General features: G+C 40.8%; 2 protein-coding genes across 4 annotated transcripts; both read left to right on the top strand.

The window, feature by feature from the left end:
• Positions 1–1966: 1966 nt before the first annotated feature.
• On the top strand, positions 1967–6525 carry pvalb9 (parvalbumin 9). Of its 3 annotated transcripts, none has more exons than XM_048233703.1 (5): positions 1967–2207; positions 3054–3121; positions 3403–3535; positions 4422–4531; positions 6246–6525. In XM_048233703.1, exons 2-5 carry the CDS (start codon positions 3061–3063, stop codon positions 6269–6271), a joined length of 330 nt encoding a protein of 109 aa, XP_048089660.1. In that variant the 5' UTR covers positions 1967–2207; positions 3054–3060; the 3' UTR covers positions 6272–6525. The 3 variants fall into 3 exon arrangements, with proteins under 3 accessions (XP_048089660.1, XP_048089662.1, XP_048089661.1); XM_048233705.1 differs by lacking the exon at positions 1967–2207 and adding an exon at positions 2228–2300; XM_048233704.1 differs by lacking the exon at positions 1967–2207 and adding an exon at positions 2253–2353.
• Positions 6526–8510: 1985 nt separating this feature from the next.
• ccz1 (CCZ1 homolog, vacuolar protein trafficking and biogenesis associated) lies at positions 8511–20164 on the top strand. The gene is made up of 17 exons (XM_048233696.1): positions 8511–8653; positions 9379–9454; positions 9582–9678; positions 10503–10600; positions 10739–10832; positions 11780–11860; positions 11956–12003; positions 12101–12184; positions 13951–14126; positions 15392–15473; positions 15843–15904; positions 16919–17030; positions 17641–17674; positions 18068–18185; positions 19176–19334; positions 19426–19553; positions 19699–20164. Exons 2-17 carry the CDS (start codon positions 9441–9443, stop codon positions 19752–19754), a joined length of 1443 nt encoding a protein of 480 aa, XP_048089653.1. The 5' UTR covers positions 8511–8653; positions 9379–9440; the 3' UTR covers positions 19755–20164.
• Positions 20165–20191: the final 27 nt, after the last annotated feature.

The following is a 20191-nucleotide window of genomic DNA, read 5'->3' as shown; positions in this document are numbered from 1 at the left end:
AAACTGAGTGGTATCAGCATCAATGTGTAAACTGCACTGCTAGATCTAGTGTCTAATGCCCCTTATCTCTGCCTTCATGGCACAGCTAACCTCTGACCTATTTCCTTCTGCACATGTCGAAATCTGACAATATGGGTCATCACCTGCCATCAAAACGGCACCAAACTGAAGAACACGCGGAGTAAAAAGAATATGAGAATTCTGCTGTTGGTTCAAAGAGGAAACGACTCAGTGGCAAGATGTCGCTTGGATTAGACATCCCTAATTAAACTGATTGGAAATGCTGAGTTGACCGATTCCGATACTTGGTTACAGAACCTAACCTCAGGCCCGTGTCTCAATGTCCAGGTGTCTTCCCAACTGGATCGGATTCCTTCCAGGGAGGTACAGTAACCTGATTTGCTCGCAGCAAAATGAAGGTGACTTAACTTTGAAACCCAACACGTCTCAGGTCACAATTATTACAAGTGTCTAGAAAGTGCTCCCAGGTGATGTTAAAGTGGAAGTGCAGCAACATGTGGTGACAAGGAGAGAAGCTTTACCTGACAGTCCATACAACACTGACCGCTTCTACAGCTATGGGGGATGCGTAGCAGAACAATGAGAGCAAAAGCAATATTGTAAATGGACGTGAACCAGTATGACATTGTTATAGGTATAGGTATAAAGTGTAACAAGGATTGTGTCCTTGTGATTTTGTTTCTATGTTGCATCAAGTGTAACTTCTATGTGTTTTTGGCTATATGTTTTTTTTAATTATTATTATTCTTACCTAACTTTGCATTCTCATGAGTTCCCATGTGCATATTCCATATGAGAAAAGATGCCAGCTTTCTAAGTCCTAGTGGCCCTCACAAGGAGCACATAGTATTGAATATACAGTACAGATATATATCTGTTATTAACAATGCTTTACTGTCATACGTTAACTGTCAGCCAGGACACTCTGCAATACAGTGAAAGTATACATATTTGTTCTTTCAAAACATGCATTCACTCATCTTGTTCCGAAAGTTCCAGATGGTTCCACAAAGAGAGAACAAAACACATCTGATCCAAGACAAACACCATTTGTAAATCTGCCTTCAGACTGGGTAATTCCATCCTGATACATAAGCACCACCGCAGCTCCCGCACACGGCCACCACTCGGTGGGACAAGTGATGTAACATTGCGGAACGTATACGGTCACATTCACACAAATGTAAAGGCTGAGGCACACAGTTCTATGTAGTGTGGATCAGCCTATACTGACATCCACTGCAAATGTGCCATAAGGCTGTAGCCTACATTTCATATAAGATCATTACATATGGGTTTGTGTTTCTATGTTTCCTATGTAAATAGGAAAAGCAAAAGAAAAGTGACATTTTCTGGCATAGGTAGCATCAACTCAGGCAACTCTACACCAACCATCACACTATTTCAAAAATGAATGAAGATCCTTATGACATGGAAAACTTAAACAAAACAAATAGACTGTTTGGGCAATGCAGCAGTGCACTGAGCATGAAAGGTTGAAGAGTCATGATATTTTGTGATCGCCTGACGGTTATGCCTCTCTAATATTTTAGATTAGCATAAAAATTCACAAGGGATTATCAGACTACCATCTGTTCTGATGTATTCTAACAGGATGGAGGGAAATTAATATTTTGGGATTACTTAACAGAGACAGACTTTAATCTCCTCATTGTTGATTTTTTTGTGTCAAATATATTCAAGGTGATACATGCCACATTTGCCTTACATAGCTCATGCTTGCACGTGCATTTGCATATGTGGAGTGTGCATTTGTATGTGTGTGTGTGTGTGTGTGTGTGTGTGTGTGTGTGTGTGTGTGTGTGTGGTGGGGTGCAGATTTGGGTGTGTGTGTGCAGAGGGAGGGGGAGGGAGAGAGAGAGAGAGAGAGGAGAGAGAGAAAGAGAAAGAGAGAGAGAGTATATTGCTGAGACAGAGGGAGGGAGGGATGTCCAGGTGCTCACAGCCTATCTACACGCAGCCCGAAGCGGATATAAATAGTAAAGGTTAATTAGTTAGGTAAGAAACTGGAGAGGGCCCTGACCATACGAATTTGATATACGGACAGGTAACTCAAGCATCACTCATTGTCCGTGCAATAACACCCTATATAAGTTCACGTCGGCTGACAACAGTCACCACTAAGCCTTATCTTTGGATCACGGAAAAGCGAAAACCTCACAGCGGTAAGTGACTGTTCGGCGCTTGTGTGGGATACAGGGGGCATTGGTTGAAGCCAACAGGGAACCTCTGGATGTAGATTTTTGAGTCAGAGACAGGTGTGTGATATTGCGGAGTTTTGGAACTGATGAGTATTTTAACTTCGTGATAGGTAAGATTAACTTAGAGCTAACATATTTTTTCCTACAGTGTAGTTAGGCTATTTGAGGTGTTGCAAAGAGTTTGTGCGTAAAAGGAATTAGGCATTCAATGTAATCATATCTAATACATTTAAATAAGATTGTCGTTATCGTTCATAATTCAAGGACACAATTTTTCCAAATTAACAGGACATTATTACTACAATGGAAGACGAGTTAGGCTATTTCAAAGCAGGCGCAGAGTGGAGAGATTCAGAGTCTAGTGTGCCACACGGTTAACAGCATTGTTCGCTTAGTTAATTGACGGTTAATGCTAAACCATACAGTTATCAAGTGCTCACTTGATAGAATATGGTTATATTTGGTTTTGCATGCATGGGATGGGTCATGACCATGTTTTATCCTAGTATGCCATCAGCTGATAAGTTTGCGTTCAACACCTCATCAATGATACGCTTCGTCTGTGGTCTTATCAGCGTGAAACTATAATTTACTACCAAGGGGATTTGTTATCTTCGGCGCGTGAAAAGCAGTAGCCTAATTAAACAGGGCCAATTAGGCGATATTTGGCTGTCTTGCGAATTACACACTTGTATTTGTATTTGGACTTGTATTTTTGTCTTTAGTGAAAGCTCTTGTTCATTAGGAGGGATGCTTTCAACTGAATTTATGCAGACAAGTGAATTATTTACAACTCTGTTCCTCCGACAGGATTAAAATGTCACTCACCTCCATCCTTTCCGCTGAGGCCATCGACAATGCTATCAAGGACTGCCAAGGTACAGTCATACTTCAGATGTGTCTCACTTAGCAGAGGGTTTAAGGAGAGTGGTTCAGAACAGCAGAATTTTAGTAGGCAGGTAAAGAAACACCGAATGAAGGGATAAATGGAGGAAGGGTGGAAATCTTGCACATCTCCAGCATGGCAAATGGATTCTTAGTTTCATTTGATTTCATTTGTATTGAAATTGCATCATTTCCTCTTTATACGGGACAGTTTTAGTTTGAATTTGCCTAAATACTCAGTAACCTTGCAATTCTCCCTGTCCCACTCCTCCAGATCCAGATACCTTCTGTTACAAAAAGTTCTTCCAATTATGTGGCCTGAGCCAAAAGACTCCGCAGGAAATCAAGGATGTGTTCCGTCTCCTGGATGACGATAACAGTGGCTTCATTGAGGAGTCAGAACTGAAGTATGTTAATTTGTCAGTCAAATCACTTGATTTGTATGTCAGTGTTTGCCCAGAATCACCAAGCTACACTTAGAAATATGGCACTATAATTGATTCTTTTGGCCTAGTGCCCTTTTTAAATGCTATTACATAATCAGATGATGCATGATCAGATGAATTGTGTGTTAATATGTCTGGTCTTTTGGAAAATGTGTTTTTATAGAATATATTAGTATTTGGTTGTAATGCAGTAGGCTACATATATTCCCTTTCATTTGTGTATCTCAAAGGAGCATTTAAGTGACTTTTCACATAGAAAAGTAGCAACATGTAAGGTGACTAGCCCTTTTACGTCCTTAGAGAGTGAAAGGGAAAGACTAAATAAACAAATAGCTTGTGTGGATCAGATTCCCATCTTCGTCATTAATGCAAGAGGTGTATGTCATTCAGACCCTTACACAATCCATGGATATCACCGATATTTTCAAGGGAACAAGGGATACTGGAGCTTTAACCCCAGGAATATAGGACAATTGCATTGCTGGAACAATGGCGAGAGCTTTAATTTGGGGAGTACTTCTGGATCACTTCCACATGTGCTTGTCTCAAAATGTTAGCAACATCAAGGCCACAAGCCCAATTCATGGGAAGCATCCATAGCCAATGCACATTGAAGTCACTTTTACTGCTGCCTGCTAAACATTAATGTAAATTGAAACAAGAATTACTAGGAACCATAATTCAACAACTGAAGGTCATTAGAACCATAAAATTGCCATAGAACCATAGAAGTTCTGCTAATGTGTGAAAAGGAGGGTATAGCTTCTCTGATATCCTGTCACATTATTATAATCTCTCTCTCTCTCTCTTCTTTCTTTTTCTCTGTGTTTCTCCCTTTGTCTCCAAGGTTCTTTCTTCAAAGATTTGTTCCAACCGCTCGAGTCTTGACTGAGAAGGAGACCAAAAGCTTAATGTCAGCTGCTGACGATGACAGTGACGGCAAAATTGGTGTAGAGGGTGAGCTATCTCTATTTTTTTTTCCACACATATTTTCATACCAGAATAGGTGCAATAATCCTACTAAGACAACACACAGGAATGAGCATGATACTTCATTGGGTGCATTTTCACAAACTATTTGTAGAATTGTTTCTGTATCATGAGAAAGTATTGCAAAGCATAGCCAAACTATAGGCTAGTGGAAATTCCCAATGAATGCAGAAAACATGGGCAGCATTTGCATTCTGACAAAATGAAGCCAAAGTTGTTTGGCCGTATTGGCAATAAGGAAGTGCTTTGCAGCCAGAGCACCCAGCATCAAAACTGGCCATATCCACCCAGAATTCATCATATTTTATGAAACTTCTGGCAGTTTTTACTTCTTCTTGGTGGCTCCAAAATGTTTGACACTAGACTGTCTTTTGTTTTATACAGTTATAGGCAGTGCAAATATAAATATAGATGTTTTCATTTAGACAATAATGCTTAAAATGTAGAAGATCTGATTAGGATACACTCCTATCCTTATCCTTTTGTTACTGTTATAATACTGACTATAGTCCCTACAATCCTGAGTTACTGGTTAATCGGATACAAAAAACTCTGTGCAGATGGGACAACACTAACATGCAAAGAGGGTAAACTTACTCCTTAATAGAGTCTTGTCATGGTAGACAATATGGCAGGCAAATATGTGAGAGTCGTGCAACCTAGATTTGTCCCTGGAATAGTTTTACACAAGCTCAGATCTCAAGCCTAACTATTATATAAAAGGATCAAGGAAGTAGACGACCTTAAATTATTATTCAAATCAAATCGCATGTCCTTAATGCTCTGATTTCAAACAGGGTTGTGAAGGACATTTGCAAAAAAAAAAAAAATGAAAGGCATTTATTTTTCTTACACAGTTGCATTTAGTGTACATTAATATTTCAATGTATAAGTATATATACTTTTTTGATCCCGTGAGGGAAATTTGGTTTCTGCATTTAACCCAATCAGTGAATTAGTGAAACACAAACAGCACACAGTGAACACACAGTGAACACACAGTGAGGTGAAGCACACACTAATCCCGGCGCAGTGAGCTGCCTGCTACAATGCCGGTGCTCAGGGAGCAGTGAGGGGTTAGGTGCCTTGCCCAAGGGCACTTCAGCCGCGGCCCACTATTTTAACCTTGATGCTTAACATTAAGAATTCAAACTTGACAAAGCTGTCAGGGACCAACAATAGAGACTTTGTTGAGCAGGGTTTTTTTATATAATATTTCCATTTCTGTGCAGAATAATCATTTAAAGCTATATCTGGTAGTGTGTTTTGCAAGTCAAACTTAAGGTCTGATAAGGAAAAAAGAAATGATGACATCCCAGTCGGAGTGGGACAAGCATCCAACATTTGCATTCATGCATGCAATTCTGTGTTGCAGTGCAATCATGTAAAATAGCCTTTTCAACATTTTGTTGCACCCTTAGGAATAGCAATTCATGATGTAGCTTTTTTGACAGTCAGTCAGAGGGGTATAAACAGAAAAAAAAAGAAAAATAGGTGTGTGTGTGAGTGTCTGTCTGTCTGTGTGTGTGTGTGTGTGTGTGTGTGTGTGTGTGTGTGTGTGTGTGTGTGTGTGTGAAAAAGAGAAATAGAGAGATATATTGAAATAGATTTACAGTTGAAAGAGTGCAAATGTCTATGGTTAATGACATGGCATTCACTTCCTCTTCCCTCTCTCTCTCAGAGTTCCAGGCTATGGTCCTGTCCTGAGGGACCAGATCCCCATCAACCAACCATCTCCAGTGTCCAGTCTCCAGACCCAACACAGTGGCCTCAGCTCCTCTCCTCCTGCTTTTTACCAGTGACTTGTTTTTTTCGAAGCCCTGCACAGACATCAGCCATTTTTATTTGCCTTTTGAATACACATTAGGAGGTTTTTGTAGCTGTGTCCTTGTCCCCATGCTCTCCCTGTGATGGCTGACCACCAGGCTCAGAAACCTGAATAAAGTACGCTGCAACTGTGACTCCTGCGTCCTGGATTTTTAAATCCCCGTCTGCTTCGCATGTATTTGTTACAGCTCTGTCTTTTAGCACGGAAGGCAACATCTGTGCCATTTATTAACAGATCAGCATCCATATACATTGCAAAGCACCCCTGCTGGGCCTTAGAACTAAACGTGCACTTTGAAAATAAAGCAAAGCATATAATCCTTCTTTCCAGGACTCATCATATATTTAAGGCTAATCCACAATACATGGAAGGACAGGGATATTATTTAATGCGGAAGTCAAGAAAGATTCACCAAACAATACCATACACCCATGGGCTACATTCACTTTTAAGTTATATGCAAACTAGAATGGACCAGTTTGATTGCAAGTCAAGTGTAATTCCAACAATTGTAGTACTTTGGTTTCATTAAAAATCAGTTTGTATATTTCAACATTCTATCACATCTTATAGGAACCATTTGCTTTATCTAGACCATTTGCATAGCCCTGTCAGTACTGTCCAACGCCTGCTTTGCAGTTCCCTTTCAGAGCCACCTTCATGGGCAGTGTCTACACAGCAATACAGAATATAGCATGGTCACAAATGCACCACAAAACCGCATCATTCTGTCAGCCGGGTGAAAAAGGACCTCCCTCTCATCTCTGGCCCGAGGCCTTAGAATACGCAGTGGAGAAAAAACGAGGCCATAACCTTGGCTGACTCTCACTAACCGTATTGGATTACACCTGACTTTCACACATTGCTAGTGATGGCCAACATTAATGATGGCATTGCAGCATATTTAGACATCCTGAATGTTGTTTGATCTAAGATACAGGGAACGACTTCTGTCCTGTTTGCACCAAGAGAAAGGCAGAATTTCTCAGATGATGCTTTGGGATTAGGTTATGTAATGCCTCAGTGAAGGGTATCTACTGACATTTTGCGATACAGATGGGAAGGTCATCTAATAAATATGGACACTCCGACAGTTAAAAGTGTGCCTGTTTATTCTTTTGATGTGACTGTGAGTAAGAAGTGGCAGATGGCAATGAAACATATCATCTTCTTCCATCCTCATCAGCTGTCACATTTCATTGGCCCAACTGCCAAGACTTTTTGCTGACTGGAAGAAAATTGAATTATTCAGAGGTGGATTCTATTCGCAGTATGTCTTGAAAATGGCCACAGCATAAGAGCGTTAAAATTTAAAGCAAATTGGGGTGACACAAAGGGGTGAGGGACAACGAGGACAGGTTAAAGTTACAATGAAGAGGACCTCTTCATATCTCATGGCCATACAGACAGCCCTACTCTGGTTTCCACTGAGCTCATGGAACAGAAAATGCTTACACAATGCTAGGCACCCCCACTCATAGATGCCTTGACATTGACACTGAGTGTGATGGTGAATATTGTAAATGCAAAATTGTGTTGAAATTCATATAAATGGTCTTTTATGTAGCCTATTTCATTAATTAATTGATGTATTATCCCATGTTTGATTAATGATTCGAATTTATTCAGTTAGGCCTATGACTGAGTGCCTATACTTATTTTTCCACCATTATTTTTAACTAGACTCCAACTCTAACTTATTGAGTGACACTGAGGTAAAGTTGTGTTTGAACTCACATCAATATTTTCAGTTTAAATCGTTGAGGTTAGGAGAATGGATTTACGTATTGACAATCTACTTGTTTTGTATAACTATCATAGAACATATTCCACATAGCCTACTCCAGAACATTTACTATAAAAAACACTTCCTACATCTTGGAACTGGTGTAACGCAATAGGCTAAGGAACAAATAACAATGCTCTGATATTGTTGTAATAAATCCTAATATGTGGGGGAATAATATAACTATTTTGTATGTTTTATATGGTTGAAATTATGTCTAGCCTACCTGTTCTATACAGTCTATGCTACCTACAAATCAAGTCCACCAACCCAGATGACAGCGCGAACTATCCGGAACTGTTCTTAGTTACTCAATAGAACCCATCCGAACATGTCAAATTGTTGCACGCATGTATCCTGTCAAAAAGGAGGAAGTATGCTAGGTGTTTATAATTGATCGCGACTTCCCACATCATATATTTTTGTCAATTAAATAACAGCACGGATCAACTGTCTTGTTGCCATGCAGTGAATGGTATGTTATTTCATATGAAATAGTTCTCATTGCAATGAAACGTGATGGAATTAGGTTAGGTTAATGCTAACTGAGGATGCATATCCTGCAACGCACCATGTAAATGTTTGGATTACATTACTCTTACAACACATTTGAATGGTCTTCCATGGTAACGAGTCTGTATATTTACCAAACATTTTGCTTTTGTCTCTGTAGAGTCTGTTTGTTCGTCATGGTAGCCTGAACAACCTCAGTTTAATTTGTTTGGTTAGCCAACTCGCGTCGAACTAGCAAGCTAGCTAAGTTAGTTTAAGTGTATGAGGACTTGCTTGAAGTTAACGCACACAGTTCTCAAAACGGTTGAAATGATATGAATGTTTGAAACCCTACATTTCCTTATTGTTAATGACAGGTGAGCGTCATGATAGAGCCAGTTAAGATTAACGTTCACGTTAGCTAAATTGTAACAGGAGGAGGCAAGAATGATTTGCTCATAGTAAAGCTAGTTAAATTTGTGACGTTGTTTACTTCGCTAAAATAGAATTACTAGTCAGGACATATCCCTCTAAACACCTCCTGGATACGACCAGAGAACGCAGTTAAACGTTGACGTCTTTCTGCCTAAGTGTCAGGCAAATTTGTTTAATCTCCAACATGCTTATAAAGTTGCATAGCTGATGGTTATCGACAGCCTAGTTGTTGAAGTTGTCGAGAAGTCACACTGAGATGCTTTGTGTTCTCAGGTTCAAGGCATGCTTACCAAGCTACTCAGAAGGAGCACGAATTTGAGAAGTAAAGTCCACTCATGCTGATGATCAGGTACGCCCACCTGCACAGTATTTATTCTGGTGCTTTCACTACTATTAATGCCAATTCAGAAACGTATGACAACTGTAAATACAATTTCTCACAATCATAGAAGCTCATTCAATGCATTTTTTTCCAGTCCAAGAATGGCCTCTGGAATGCAAGAGAAACAATACACCCCATCCTTATTAAATTTCTTCATTTACAACCCTAAGTTTGGACCTCGTGAGGGAGAGGTTTGTGCTTCCTTGTATCTAACTGTGAAATGTGAACAGCATGTAATGTCTTGTTACTAAACGTAACATTTGTTACTAAACAGAACACGTTACTAGAACGGTTTATGATCTTCAGAAGTCGCCCAGTCGATCTGTGGCTTGACACAGAGCAAATTGCTGTAGCAATTCTTCAAGGTTTTATGTGATCCCTAGGGACATCCAAGTAACAACGTGTACTAGGCCTATTATGTACTAAGTTGTTCAAGGTAAATTCAGGGCTTGAAATCTCAGGCTTCTAAGTATTTTCATGTTTGTCTATAAATAGTTTACTTGATTGTTCATTTGATAATTTATGGATTTTTTTTCATGCTCCGTCTAACCCATATCTCAATAAGACTCAAACGCAAAGAGTTTTTTTTTTAATCCTTGAAACAACAGATCATCAAAACTATTTTACGCTAAATTAACATAATTCACAAGTTTTACTGGTTTTTTTAGATGTCTAAATCATTTGGATGCATATATCAGAAAGTGGAGTTAGAGGGTGCCTTCTATTGAAGTCTAGAGTCAAAATTATAATTGACAGACTTCATCTGGCCCTAGTGTGCTGACATTAAATAGCCACCTGCCCTCAGGATGCACTCCCAAGTGTATGATCAGCACAAAGGAATGGTTGCTGGAGAAACCATAATCAGCTCAGCCAATTTAATAGTCCTACTGCATAGATTTAGCCCCAGCGGGGTTCCCTGAATGCTGTGCTCTGTAAGTTTTGTGGTTTGGACTGCATAGTTTATTTTATTAAGATATTTGTCTGCTTATCCTACGAAACTTATTTTTTTAAATAGGAGGAAAAGAAAATTCTGTTCTACCACCCAAGTGAGTTAGATCAAAATGAAAAAATCCGCAGTGTTGGACTCTGTGAAGCCATAGTTCAATTTACAAGGTAAATACATTTCTACATTCCATAGCTTTCCAAGTGATATTACTACAAAAGTGAAGCCATATTTTTTTCATATAGGATCAATAAAGTATCTATCTCTATCTATTATTGTCATTTATTGTGTCATGCACACTTTTTCAGAACGTTTTGTCCAACAAAGCCAGCAAAGTCTCTTCACACACAGAAGAACAGGCAGTTTTTCTTCGAAGCGGAAGAACATTTTTGGATGGTCATGGTATGATTTCACTTATATTAATATAAACCATGTGTTTTGAAAGTTGACTGTAAGGATTCATATTGGCTTTGTGTATTTGATGGCCTTTCCTTGATGTTCCCCATATACAATGAATGAACTTTATTTGTCACTATACCAGCAGTACAATGAAAATATGTGTGAGACTCTCTGGCGCTGTGCACAATAAATAGAATGAAATAGAATAAAATACATAAGTTAGATTAATTACCATCAGGGCATCCTTAGACCAGCAGCCATTTATAAGCTTCTAAGAAAAGAGTTCATTTGTCTGTGAGATGGGGAGTAACGGATACCACTGCTCTCGGGTAAAAACTATTCCTGAGTCTGTTCGTTTTTTTATTTTATCGCTCTGAACCTCCTGCCAGATGGCAGAGGTTTGAACAGACAGTGTCCAGGGTGAGTCCAGTCTTTGTATATATACTGTGTGCTTTCTTCCTGATCCTGTGGCAGGATCATCCGCAAATTTAATTGTGGAATTTGATGGGCTGATTAGGGTCGATTGCAGTCGTATGTGCAAATTGTGTAGAGCATGGGGCTTGACACACATCCTTGGGGGGTACCTCTGCTTAGTTTGGAGGAGGTATGCTTGCCAACGCTAACACTCTGTGGCCGGTTCATTAGAAAGTCCAAAATCCATGCACACAGAGAGGAGTTGATGCCCAGGGGGTTTAGTTTGCAGACCAACTTGGGAGGAATGATGTGTATGTTAAGGGCAGGGGATGGTCAGTTTGGCATGATGTCTCATTTAAATGTGATTAAATGTAATTGTAAGATACATGTAAATTGATTGAGGTTGTATATAATACTTTGAATATGACTGGCAAACACAGCAAGCATAGAGCAATGTTAGTGCACATGACGTAAAACAGCTACACTGCTGCAGTAACTCTTATTGTGTTATTTGTTGTTGTTTGTTCTCACTGTAGGTGGTCCGAAACCCTATGATAGAGAAACCTAATAAAGATGGAAAGCCACCAACAGTAGAATATCAGGAAGAGGAAATTCTTGTAAGTGCAAAACAGTTTTTTTTTTTATGATTCTGCAATGGTCAATCACAGTGTAAGTACCTGGGGTGTACATATCGTTGTATTTCTTTTTTCAGGATTCCGTTTATGGAGCAGTATTACAGCAGTGCTACAGTATGTACAAGGTAACAAGAGCTACTGATATTACAGTTTATCGTGACTATAAAGGATTTTTATCTGCTTCTGTGGAATGATGGTCTTGCCTGGTCTTGCTTTCCTCAGCTGTTCAATGGCACATTCAGCAGGGCAATGGAAGCTGGCGGTGTGGAAATGCTGACACAAAAGCTTGAGAAGTTCTTCTACAGGGTAAGTAACCCAATAATAAATTCCCTGTAAGGTAAACATTACTTTAGGTATGTGCTGAATGTAATGGTAATGGTTCTAAAGGTCTGTCTGAATAACACCCTCTTTACTATGTCTTATAATTATTAGATTATAATTACATAATACATGTAGAAATACATTTTTTAAAATCATAATAATAGATTAGGAATAATAGCAAGAATAATCTGAATAACAACAATACTTGTCATAATAATAATAATAACAAACAATACATTTATTAAATTATAATGATAAAAAAAAGCTAAGTAAAAAGATGCATTTTAATCCTTCCTGAAAATCCCAAAGCCATCATTGGAACGTACATATAGCCATGTAGATGGCTTGGTGTTTAACTGAAAGCAGCTGGGACAATTGGATGTGGGGTTGTAAATATGGGCTTGTGAAAAGCTATGATGTGGATTTTATTTTTTGTCATGGAGTTAAAATGTCAAACCAGATAACAATTTTTCCCAGTCCTTTTTAAAACTGGCATGTTAATCCATGCTAATTCCACACTAATCCAAAATGCTTTTAACTCGTCTGCCATCACAACAGTGTGTTGCTGCATCCGTCTGTGGCTCAGGGCAACTAGCATTGTGTCAGGGCCCCTTTGGGAGCCGGTGTGTGGACTCCTTTAGCGCTCCCGGGTGCACTAATACTAATCAGTAGTGCCGGCAGGGTTGAGTTGCGCTCCTCATTGGGGGCATCCAGCGCTAATGTGTCGGTGCTAATCATGCCCTGCCCCAAACATGGGCGGCAGGAGAGGAGTGATCTCTCGTGCGTTCGTCAATTCATTCAATTATTCAGCCTTGCGGCATCAAGGGAAGCCCTTGCGGTCTCATTCCCACAGCGGCCCCAATGGCGAGGCTTCCCCTGACACAGGCGAGCCAAGCTGGTGTGTGCGTCTGCTGTCTAGGGGAGGGGGGTCAGATGTCACACGGCCGCTGAGTCCAGGCGGATTGGCTTTCCGGTATCGTCTTCGCCCCGGGGGTTTCTTGCCTGGGTCAGAAATCAAGCAAGAACAGACGAGTGTTCTGTTGTGCTGCCTCACCTGGAATCAAACCTGCGTGGTCAGTGATATCCACTTTGGCCTTGAGGCATGAACACCGAGGCAATGGAGAGAGGGGTCAATGCTCAATTAGCCTTTTCTGTATTACACTTGTTTGTCTTTCTGAACACCTCATAATGATAGGCGAGATGAGGTCCACTGCAGAATATGATGCTCCTCTTCCCAGCCAGCTGCCTTTACTGTAACAGATTGTGGTCTCGTGTGCATATGCCAGTGCAATTGCCTGTGACTACTCTCTATTCCCACGTATTTTGATTGGAAGGTTACCAGAGGTCATTCCAGTTTGACAAATGTTTGTGCGAAATAGCATAGAGCGCCTACTCCGGATGATGCCAGCGACGTTTGTTTGATTTCCATGTTATGATTGGCTGATATTGCAACCGAGCACAGCATTTATGTCAACACCTGTCACAAGCCAAGTCCAGCCACAGAGCCCGCCATGGAGCGTGTGGGCTTTTCTGTTGCCCACTTGATTCACAGGATGTGGCATGAACTTCCCATTATAAACAGTGCTTTAAGTTCCAGTTCAAAACACAGGAATATAGAGTGTCATCAGAGTAATGTGTTCCACTTTCATTCAGTCTTACGTGTGTGAGCACAACCTGATTCTTATCACCAATTTTATTTTTCTGTTTCTTTGTGTGTGTGTGTGTGTGTGTGTGTGTGTGTGTGTGTGTAGTATCTGCAGACACTGCACCTGCAGTCATGTGACCTGCTGGATGTTTTTGGAGGCATCAGCTTTTTCCCGTTGGACAAGATGACCTACCTGAAGATCCAGTCCTTTGTCAACAGGGTGGAGCAGAGTCTCAGCCTGGTCAAATACACCGCCTTTCTCTACAACGATCAGCTCATCTGGTACGGTCCGTTGGTGTCACTGGGTTTGTTTTGGATGCTTTCTTGTTTTATCTTCATTTGATGTGATGTCCTTGGGTCCAAATCAATTACTTCTGGTTTACGTTTGGCGGTGTCCACCACTCCTTGCCTTGAAAAATGTTTGAGAGGTTTTATCTCAGATCCCTCTCAAATGTTTTTGTGTCTTTTTTTATTATTTTGGCTGAGCATAAGAAAAAACAATCACATTTCCATTCTTATTGCACAGGCATTTTCATAGTCTCCAATGACTGTGCAGTGTGCATAAATGCAAATATATGTACAGGGCTTAAATCAAGGACAATTTCTGTGTCTGAAGTTATGAGAAACTTTTGAAGTTGCTGTATATAATGATCTATTTATAAATCTTAAACGGTCTGGTCCACACCTTGAATTCAGACACAGTGCCTGAGAACTTCAAGTCCTTTGTATGAAACAAAGTAAAGAAATAGATGATAGAGGAGAAGTGATATATATAAAACACACAAATATCAAATAAATATGACTATGTGCTGTAAGCTGATGTGGATGTGTTCCCTGAGTTGAAGTATTGTCATCAGGTTATATGCTCCAGGGACAGTCCTCATTTAAGATGCGGATGGATTCCGGTAATGCTGCCTCATGGTGGCTTGCGCATGTGGCAGATGACCAAACCCCCTGTTGGTGTTGGAGTTGCCAGGGCACGCTCTGTGTCATTAATAGCCTCGGGCCTCTCCCTGTTGGCAGCTTCTCGTAACCTCGTCTCGTCTCTTATCCCGAGCACCCCGGCGTCTGCCCTTCTCTCCTGTGCATGTCAAGGTGTGTGAAGAACCGCCGGCGCAGGAACTCCAAAATCACCTCCCCCCCCCCCACTCCCCCCAGTACCAATTACAAGGCATCGCAATCCCGCAAGGCTTTAAATACGTTGCATAATCCTCTTTGCACAATGCAACGTCCTGGCTTTTATCATTTATTTTAGTCTGCAACAACCCAAGATGGCTCTGGGCCAGTTGAGAAGCTAGGCATGGGAGCTGGTGACGAGTGACCGCAGACAGACTTTACGGGAGGATGTGGTATCCTCGTCTCCTTGCTGAAATCAGTTCAAGGGCCCTGACTTTTGTGGTGCCCCCCCCACACACACACTTCATTCAAGTCAAAGCCTGGTTTCCGCTCTTTCTCTCTGATTCTCTCTCTCTCTTCTCTCTCTCTCTCTCTCTCTCTCTCTTCTCTCTCTGATTTTCTCTGTCTCTCTGTGATTTGTTATCCCCTAGGAGTGGTCTGGAGCAGGATGACATGAGGACTCTGTATAAGTATCTCACCACCTCTCTGTTCCCTCGCCACTCTGAGCCTGAGGTGAGACCCGCTCAGTTCTGCCCCACATTCCTCTAATCTGATGCCTTTTCTGATTGATTTTGTATTCTGTCATTACGTAAGCTCCTCGCAGAGTGTGCTGTTGCTAGACGATTTGTACAGATTTCATGTAAAGTCAGTGGCTGCACAAAAAAGGATGTAGCTAGTGCACTGGGTAACAGTGATATCAGATATGTATTTGATTTGTGGACTAGAGCTTTCACAGTTTATGAAGAAACTGTGTACCCAATTTAATCATCCACATGCAGTGCTTTTAATGGCAAATTGGCTTCAGAGATTCTAGCAGGGTCACACTGTTAATGCACATGTGTGTCTGTACTTAACGCCGACATTTTTTGGGTTGTGCCGCAGCTTGCAGGGAGGGACTCTCCCCTGAGACCAGAGGTGGCTGGCAATCTGTTGCACTATGGGAGGTAGGTCCTGCCAAGGCCCAGCCACAAGCCCCAGTCCTCCTCGGAGGCCCCTGGGGATCAGCTTTACAGCCAGCAGCGTTCAGAGTGGCCTGATTGGCATCAATCTGCACCACTACTCCATGGCCTCCTTGCTAACTCAAAGATACTACGTAATAGTGCTGTGTGTGTGTCCTGCAGTGTTTAAACTGGATAGGTCATGATGCACGTTTTAAATTAGGTCTGTGAATCAAGGAGAGGTCAATCCAGTCTCTTTCTCTCTTCTCTCTCTCTCTCTCTCTCTCTCTCTCTCTCTCTCTCACTCACACTCACACACACACACACACACAGATGGAGAGAGAGGGTCAGAGTCTCTTTTGTGTGTGAGGTTGCACTGGGGAAGTGTGTGTGTGTGACAGAGACACCTGGGTAACCCACCAGAGAGGTGAGCATACTGAGGTCAGGCGCGCATTATACTCCAAGCACCCTGGCACAATTAAGAGCATACAGAACAGTGTCCTGACTGTCATGTACAGTGACATATACAGTACAGACACACACATTTGGAGTCATAAAAACCTACACAAAAATGCACTGCCTTACCTGGACTTCAAGGACAGCCCAGGAGGGACACTGCAGTGCAGGCTTGGGTTGCATTACGTGACTGTTGATGTGCACTGAAGCCAGACTGGGTTGTTTTCAAGTCTTCTTTCCACCACATTAACTCTCAGATTCAGATTCATGCATATCAGTGACTCTGATAGGGTTCTGCGTTTATACAGGATCACATTATTGCCCTAGATATCCGAAGGCAGACTTTTCTTTTTCTTTTCTCCCTTCTTCTTCTCCTTTGTTCTTCTTCTGTTCTTATTTTAATTCACAGAAATGGATCACTAAGATGATGTGTAGATGTTTTGCAGCCCCTGGTGGAAGTGGCTAAAAATGACATACTGACAAAACAAGAACAAAACAAATGGGTTAATTGTCACAAATGGGTTAATTGCCACAAATGTGTTAATTGTTTGATTTTCTTGTTAGGTTTTTGACTGGACCCGTGAGTCTCAAAGATCCAGATGCCAAATTCAGGTTTCCAAGAATATATGTAAACACAGGAGACAGCTATGAGGAGCTTCATTTGATAGTGTATAAGGTGAGACTAAGGTGGAATTGTGTAGGACAGAAGGAGTATAACATCACTACCCTACTAGGCGTTATTCTTTTTAATTTGTATAAAGAGCTCGGCAGGTAGTTATCTAAACTCCTCATTTTTTTTGGCAGCCATGAAAATAATCTGTGATTAGTCAAGGGCATGGCAATATCCGCCTCGCATATGCATGAACAGATTGAGATGTTTTATCTGTAGCTGTGCATCTCATTTTGGGTATTTTCCATGGTAATTTGAAAGGCCTGTGGTAATTGTTATGTCTAAATGTCTAGTTACATAAACAATCTGTTATGCGACTTTGAATTATGTGATGTGATCGTAACAGTGCAGTGACTGTTATCTCACCAAAAAAAATAGTATATAGAAGTGTTATGCATAGTTGTGAATTTCTTTTTCTGGCAATTTGAATGTTTTTGTGCAATTGAAATGAACCCACAATCTTGTCACATACTCTTGTTTTATCACTTTTATGAAATAAAGTGAAAAGGATAGCGACATTATGGTGACTGTTCTGGTTTGGATAGAAAGATGGTTTACGTTAATGATATGTTATTTTTTTGCTTGGATAATCGTAGTATTTTCTCGTCCTCCACAGGCTATGAGTGCTGCAGTATGTTTTATGATAAATGGTAAGCATTTGAGGCAATATACTGTAATACCTAATACATGTAATATACTGTAATACCTTACGTGAGGCTGTGTCTGCATGTAATCAATCACAAGGGTCATTTATGCTGAGTAAGACATTATGACCAAAGTCAAAGGCACAAGCTTAACCCCCCTCCGCACACACACACACACACACACAACATCATCACCCACTGATCTAGTCATTGATGACCGCATGTGTAACAAACAAACTAAAATGGATGACTACAGCAAAACAGACCACCCTCTAGTTGATCTCTGAAAGAAGGGGTTAAATGAGGAAGCCATAGCTATCCATCTCCTATACTAATCCCTCTCTCTCTCTCTCTCTCTCTCTCTCTCTCTCTCATGCTTTCCCATGCTCTCTTGCCTAGCTGCGGAGGATTTAACGCGGGAGTTCTGCGAGCAGCTGGACAGTCTGGTGGGTCCCCAGCTCACCCTGCTGGCCTCAGACATATGCGAACAGTACAACATCAATCGCCGGATATCGGGGTCAGTACTTATCCCACACGCTAACCCCGCACATTACCACCACCGATGGCAGAGCTCGTTGCCTGACACTCAACAGTGTCGTTGTAAAAAGGGGTGTCCATTGCATGCCAGCAGGCCGCATGTAGTCATCCATCATATGATTACTCAGCATAAAGAAGATGACTTTGACATGATGGGCAATACACGTTGATGGCTTTTATGTACATGTTCAGCATATTTGCTTGAGAGGATGGCGTGACATCCAGGGAAGTTGAGACCAAAAAATGTTTTTTTCTCTTTTAATATTTTGCTGAGCTGTGCTTTAGATCAGATCGGAGTAATCTGCTCGGACAACGTTGCTAGATTACTTAGTCTGAGCAGCACGTGAGCATCTTTTGCCAAGTCTTCTCCATCCATGCCCCAGCCGTCTGCTGGCAGGCCCTTATAAACAGAGTACATTAAGTGAAGTGAGGTATTACCGGTATACGTCATTTTTCTGTGACACCCAACCAGACGTTGGTGGGAAATTGATGATGGATCATTAGTCCATATCCATTTCAGGAGTCCTGAGGTTAGGGCTTCACTGCCCCTTTAACAATGCCATTGTGCAGTTTCTGCTTGGCTACTTTTATTTGAATATCTATCTCCTTTTACTAATAGTACCCATTTGAATCTTTAATGTTCATGACACCCTCCCCTATTGACCGACACAGTGACACAGGGATGCGCTGCTATTTAGCAGGGTATCATCATAGACCTATTGTATTAAGTCATCCAAAACATCAGTTTCTGGCGCTCCTTTGGACCATGATGCATGTTTAATGTGGATATCTTGGATTTCATCACCCCAACACATAATCTATCATTACAACTGACATGAATAGAATATTACCAGGAGTGGAGTTTACACATCAGACTCCTTGATGTGTTTTGATCCTTAATCTGTCTGAATGGGTTAGTCTGAATAAATTATTATTCTGTTCTCTTTTTATTGCTGTTCAATATCTGTAGACCAGAGAAGGAGCCTCAGTTTAAGTTCATCTACTTCAATCACATGAACTTGGCTGAGAAGAGCACCATTCACATGCGCAAGACTGCTAGCGTTTCCCTCACGTCTGTTCACCCTGATCTCATGAAGATCCTGGGCGATATCAACTGCGACTTTGCCCGGTATGTCTTGTTTAAATCCATTGCCTTTGTTACAACCACACTCACTAGATCTGACCTTGTGTCCTCATGTGACTTCTGTTCTGCTCAACAGAGTGGATGAGGACGAGGAAATCATTGTGAAAGCAATGACGGACTACTGGGTTGTGGGCAAGAAGTCAGACCAGCGGGAGCTCTACGTGATTTTGAACCAAAAGAATGCCAACTTAATTGAAGTGAATGGTATGTCAATTTCAATTGGTTGTTGATGCGTCATTAAGAAATCTGTCGCCTGGCTGCTAGCTGATAACCTTGTGTGTTGTGTAAGCTGTTGAATTTGGAACACTGTGTGTTTTTAATTGTCTTGTCTGTTTTTCTTTTCTTGCAGAGGAAGTGAAGAGGTTGTGTGCAACACAATTCAATAATATTTTTTTCTTGGACTGAAGAGATTTGCAGGAGAACGTGGGACTGTTCCATCACACTAAGAAACTGTCAACTGTTGAGAATACAGTGGCAGAATCAGTGTAATGCAATAATTGCATTGTAAAAAAGATTCACAACATGCAATTTTTTTAGATTTTTATTTAACATATATAAATTGTAATGTCATTCTTGTAATTAAGTGTCAAATCAGAATTTCTGTATTTTTCCCCAGTTTGTACATACATTGTTATGTTGTTTTTTTTCAGTTTTTTTTTGCCATACATTCTGTCAACATTTTAAAGACCACTCTAATCTTTTTTTCCCCATTCGCTTAAATCTGACATGCAATGGTTTCTTTAATGTTATCAAGTCGACAATATTGTTTGTGGCCTGTTATGAACTCCATCTTTAAATAAATTGTGAAAATTTTAGTTTATTGAATTATGTGGAGGTCTTAA

This window comes from Alosa alosa, chromosome 22 (assembly GCF_017589495.1).
Source record: "Alosa alosa isolate M-15738 ecotype Scorff River chromosome 22, AALO_Geno_1.1, whole genome shotgun sequence".
NCBI lineage: Eukaryota > Metazoa > Chordata > Actinopteri > Clupeiformes > Clupeidae > Alosa > Alosa alosa.
The sequence above is the reverse complement of the archived record's forward strand: the minus strand, read 5'-3'. Positions and strand labels throughout refer to the sequence as shown.

What these genes read in the sequence shown, in the direction of transcription:
- pvalb9 (XM_048233703.1), top strand. Translation starts at nt 3,061, where the DNA reads ATGTCACTCACCTCCATCCTTTCCGCTGAGGCCATCGACAATGCTATC. An exon ending in TGCTATCAAGGACTGCCAAG is followed by an intron (nt 3,122 to 3,402) that starts GTACAGTCATAC and finishes CCACTCCTCCAG; the next exon opens with ATCCAGATACCTTCTGTTAC. An exon ending in CGGCAAAATTGGTGTAGAGG is followed by an intron (nt 4,532 to 6,245) that starts GTGAGCTATCTC and finishes TCTCTCTCTCAG; the next exon opens with AGTTCCAGGCTATGGTCCTG.
- ccz1 (XM_048233696.1), top strand. An exon ending in TTGAGAAGTTCTTCTACAGG is followed by an intron (nt 12,185 to 13,950) that starts GTAAGTAACCCA and finishes GTGTGTGTGTAG; the next exon opens with TATCTGCAGACACTGCACCT. An exon ending in AATCTGTTGCACTATGGGAG is followed by an intron (nt 15,905 to 16,918) that starts GTAGGTCCTGCC and finishes TTTTCTTGTTAG; the next exon opens with GTTTTTGACTGGACCCGTGA.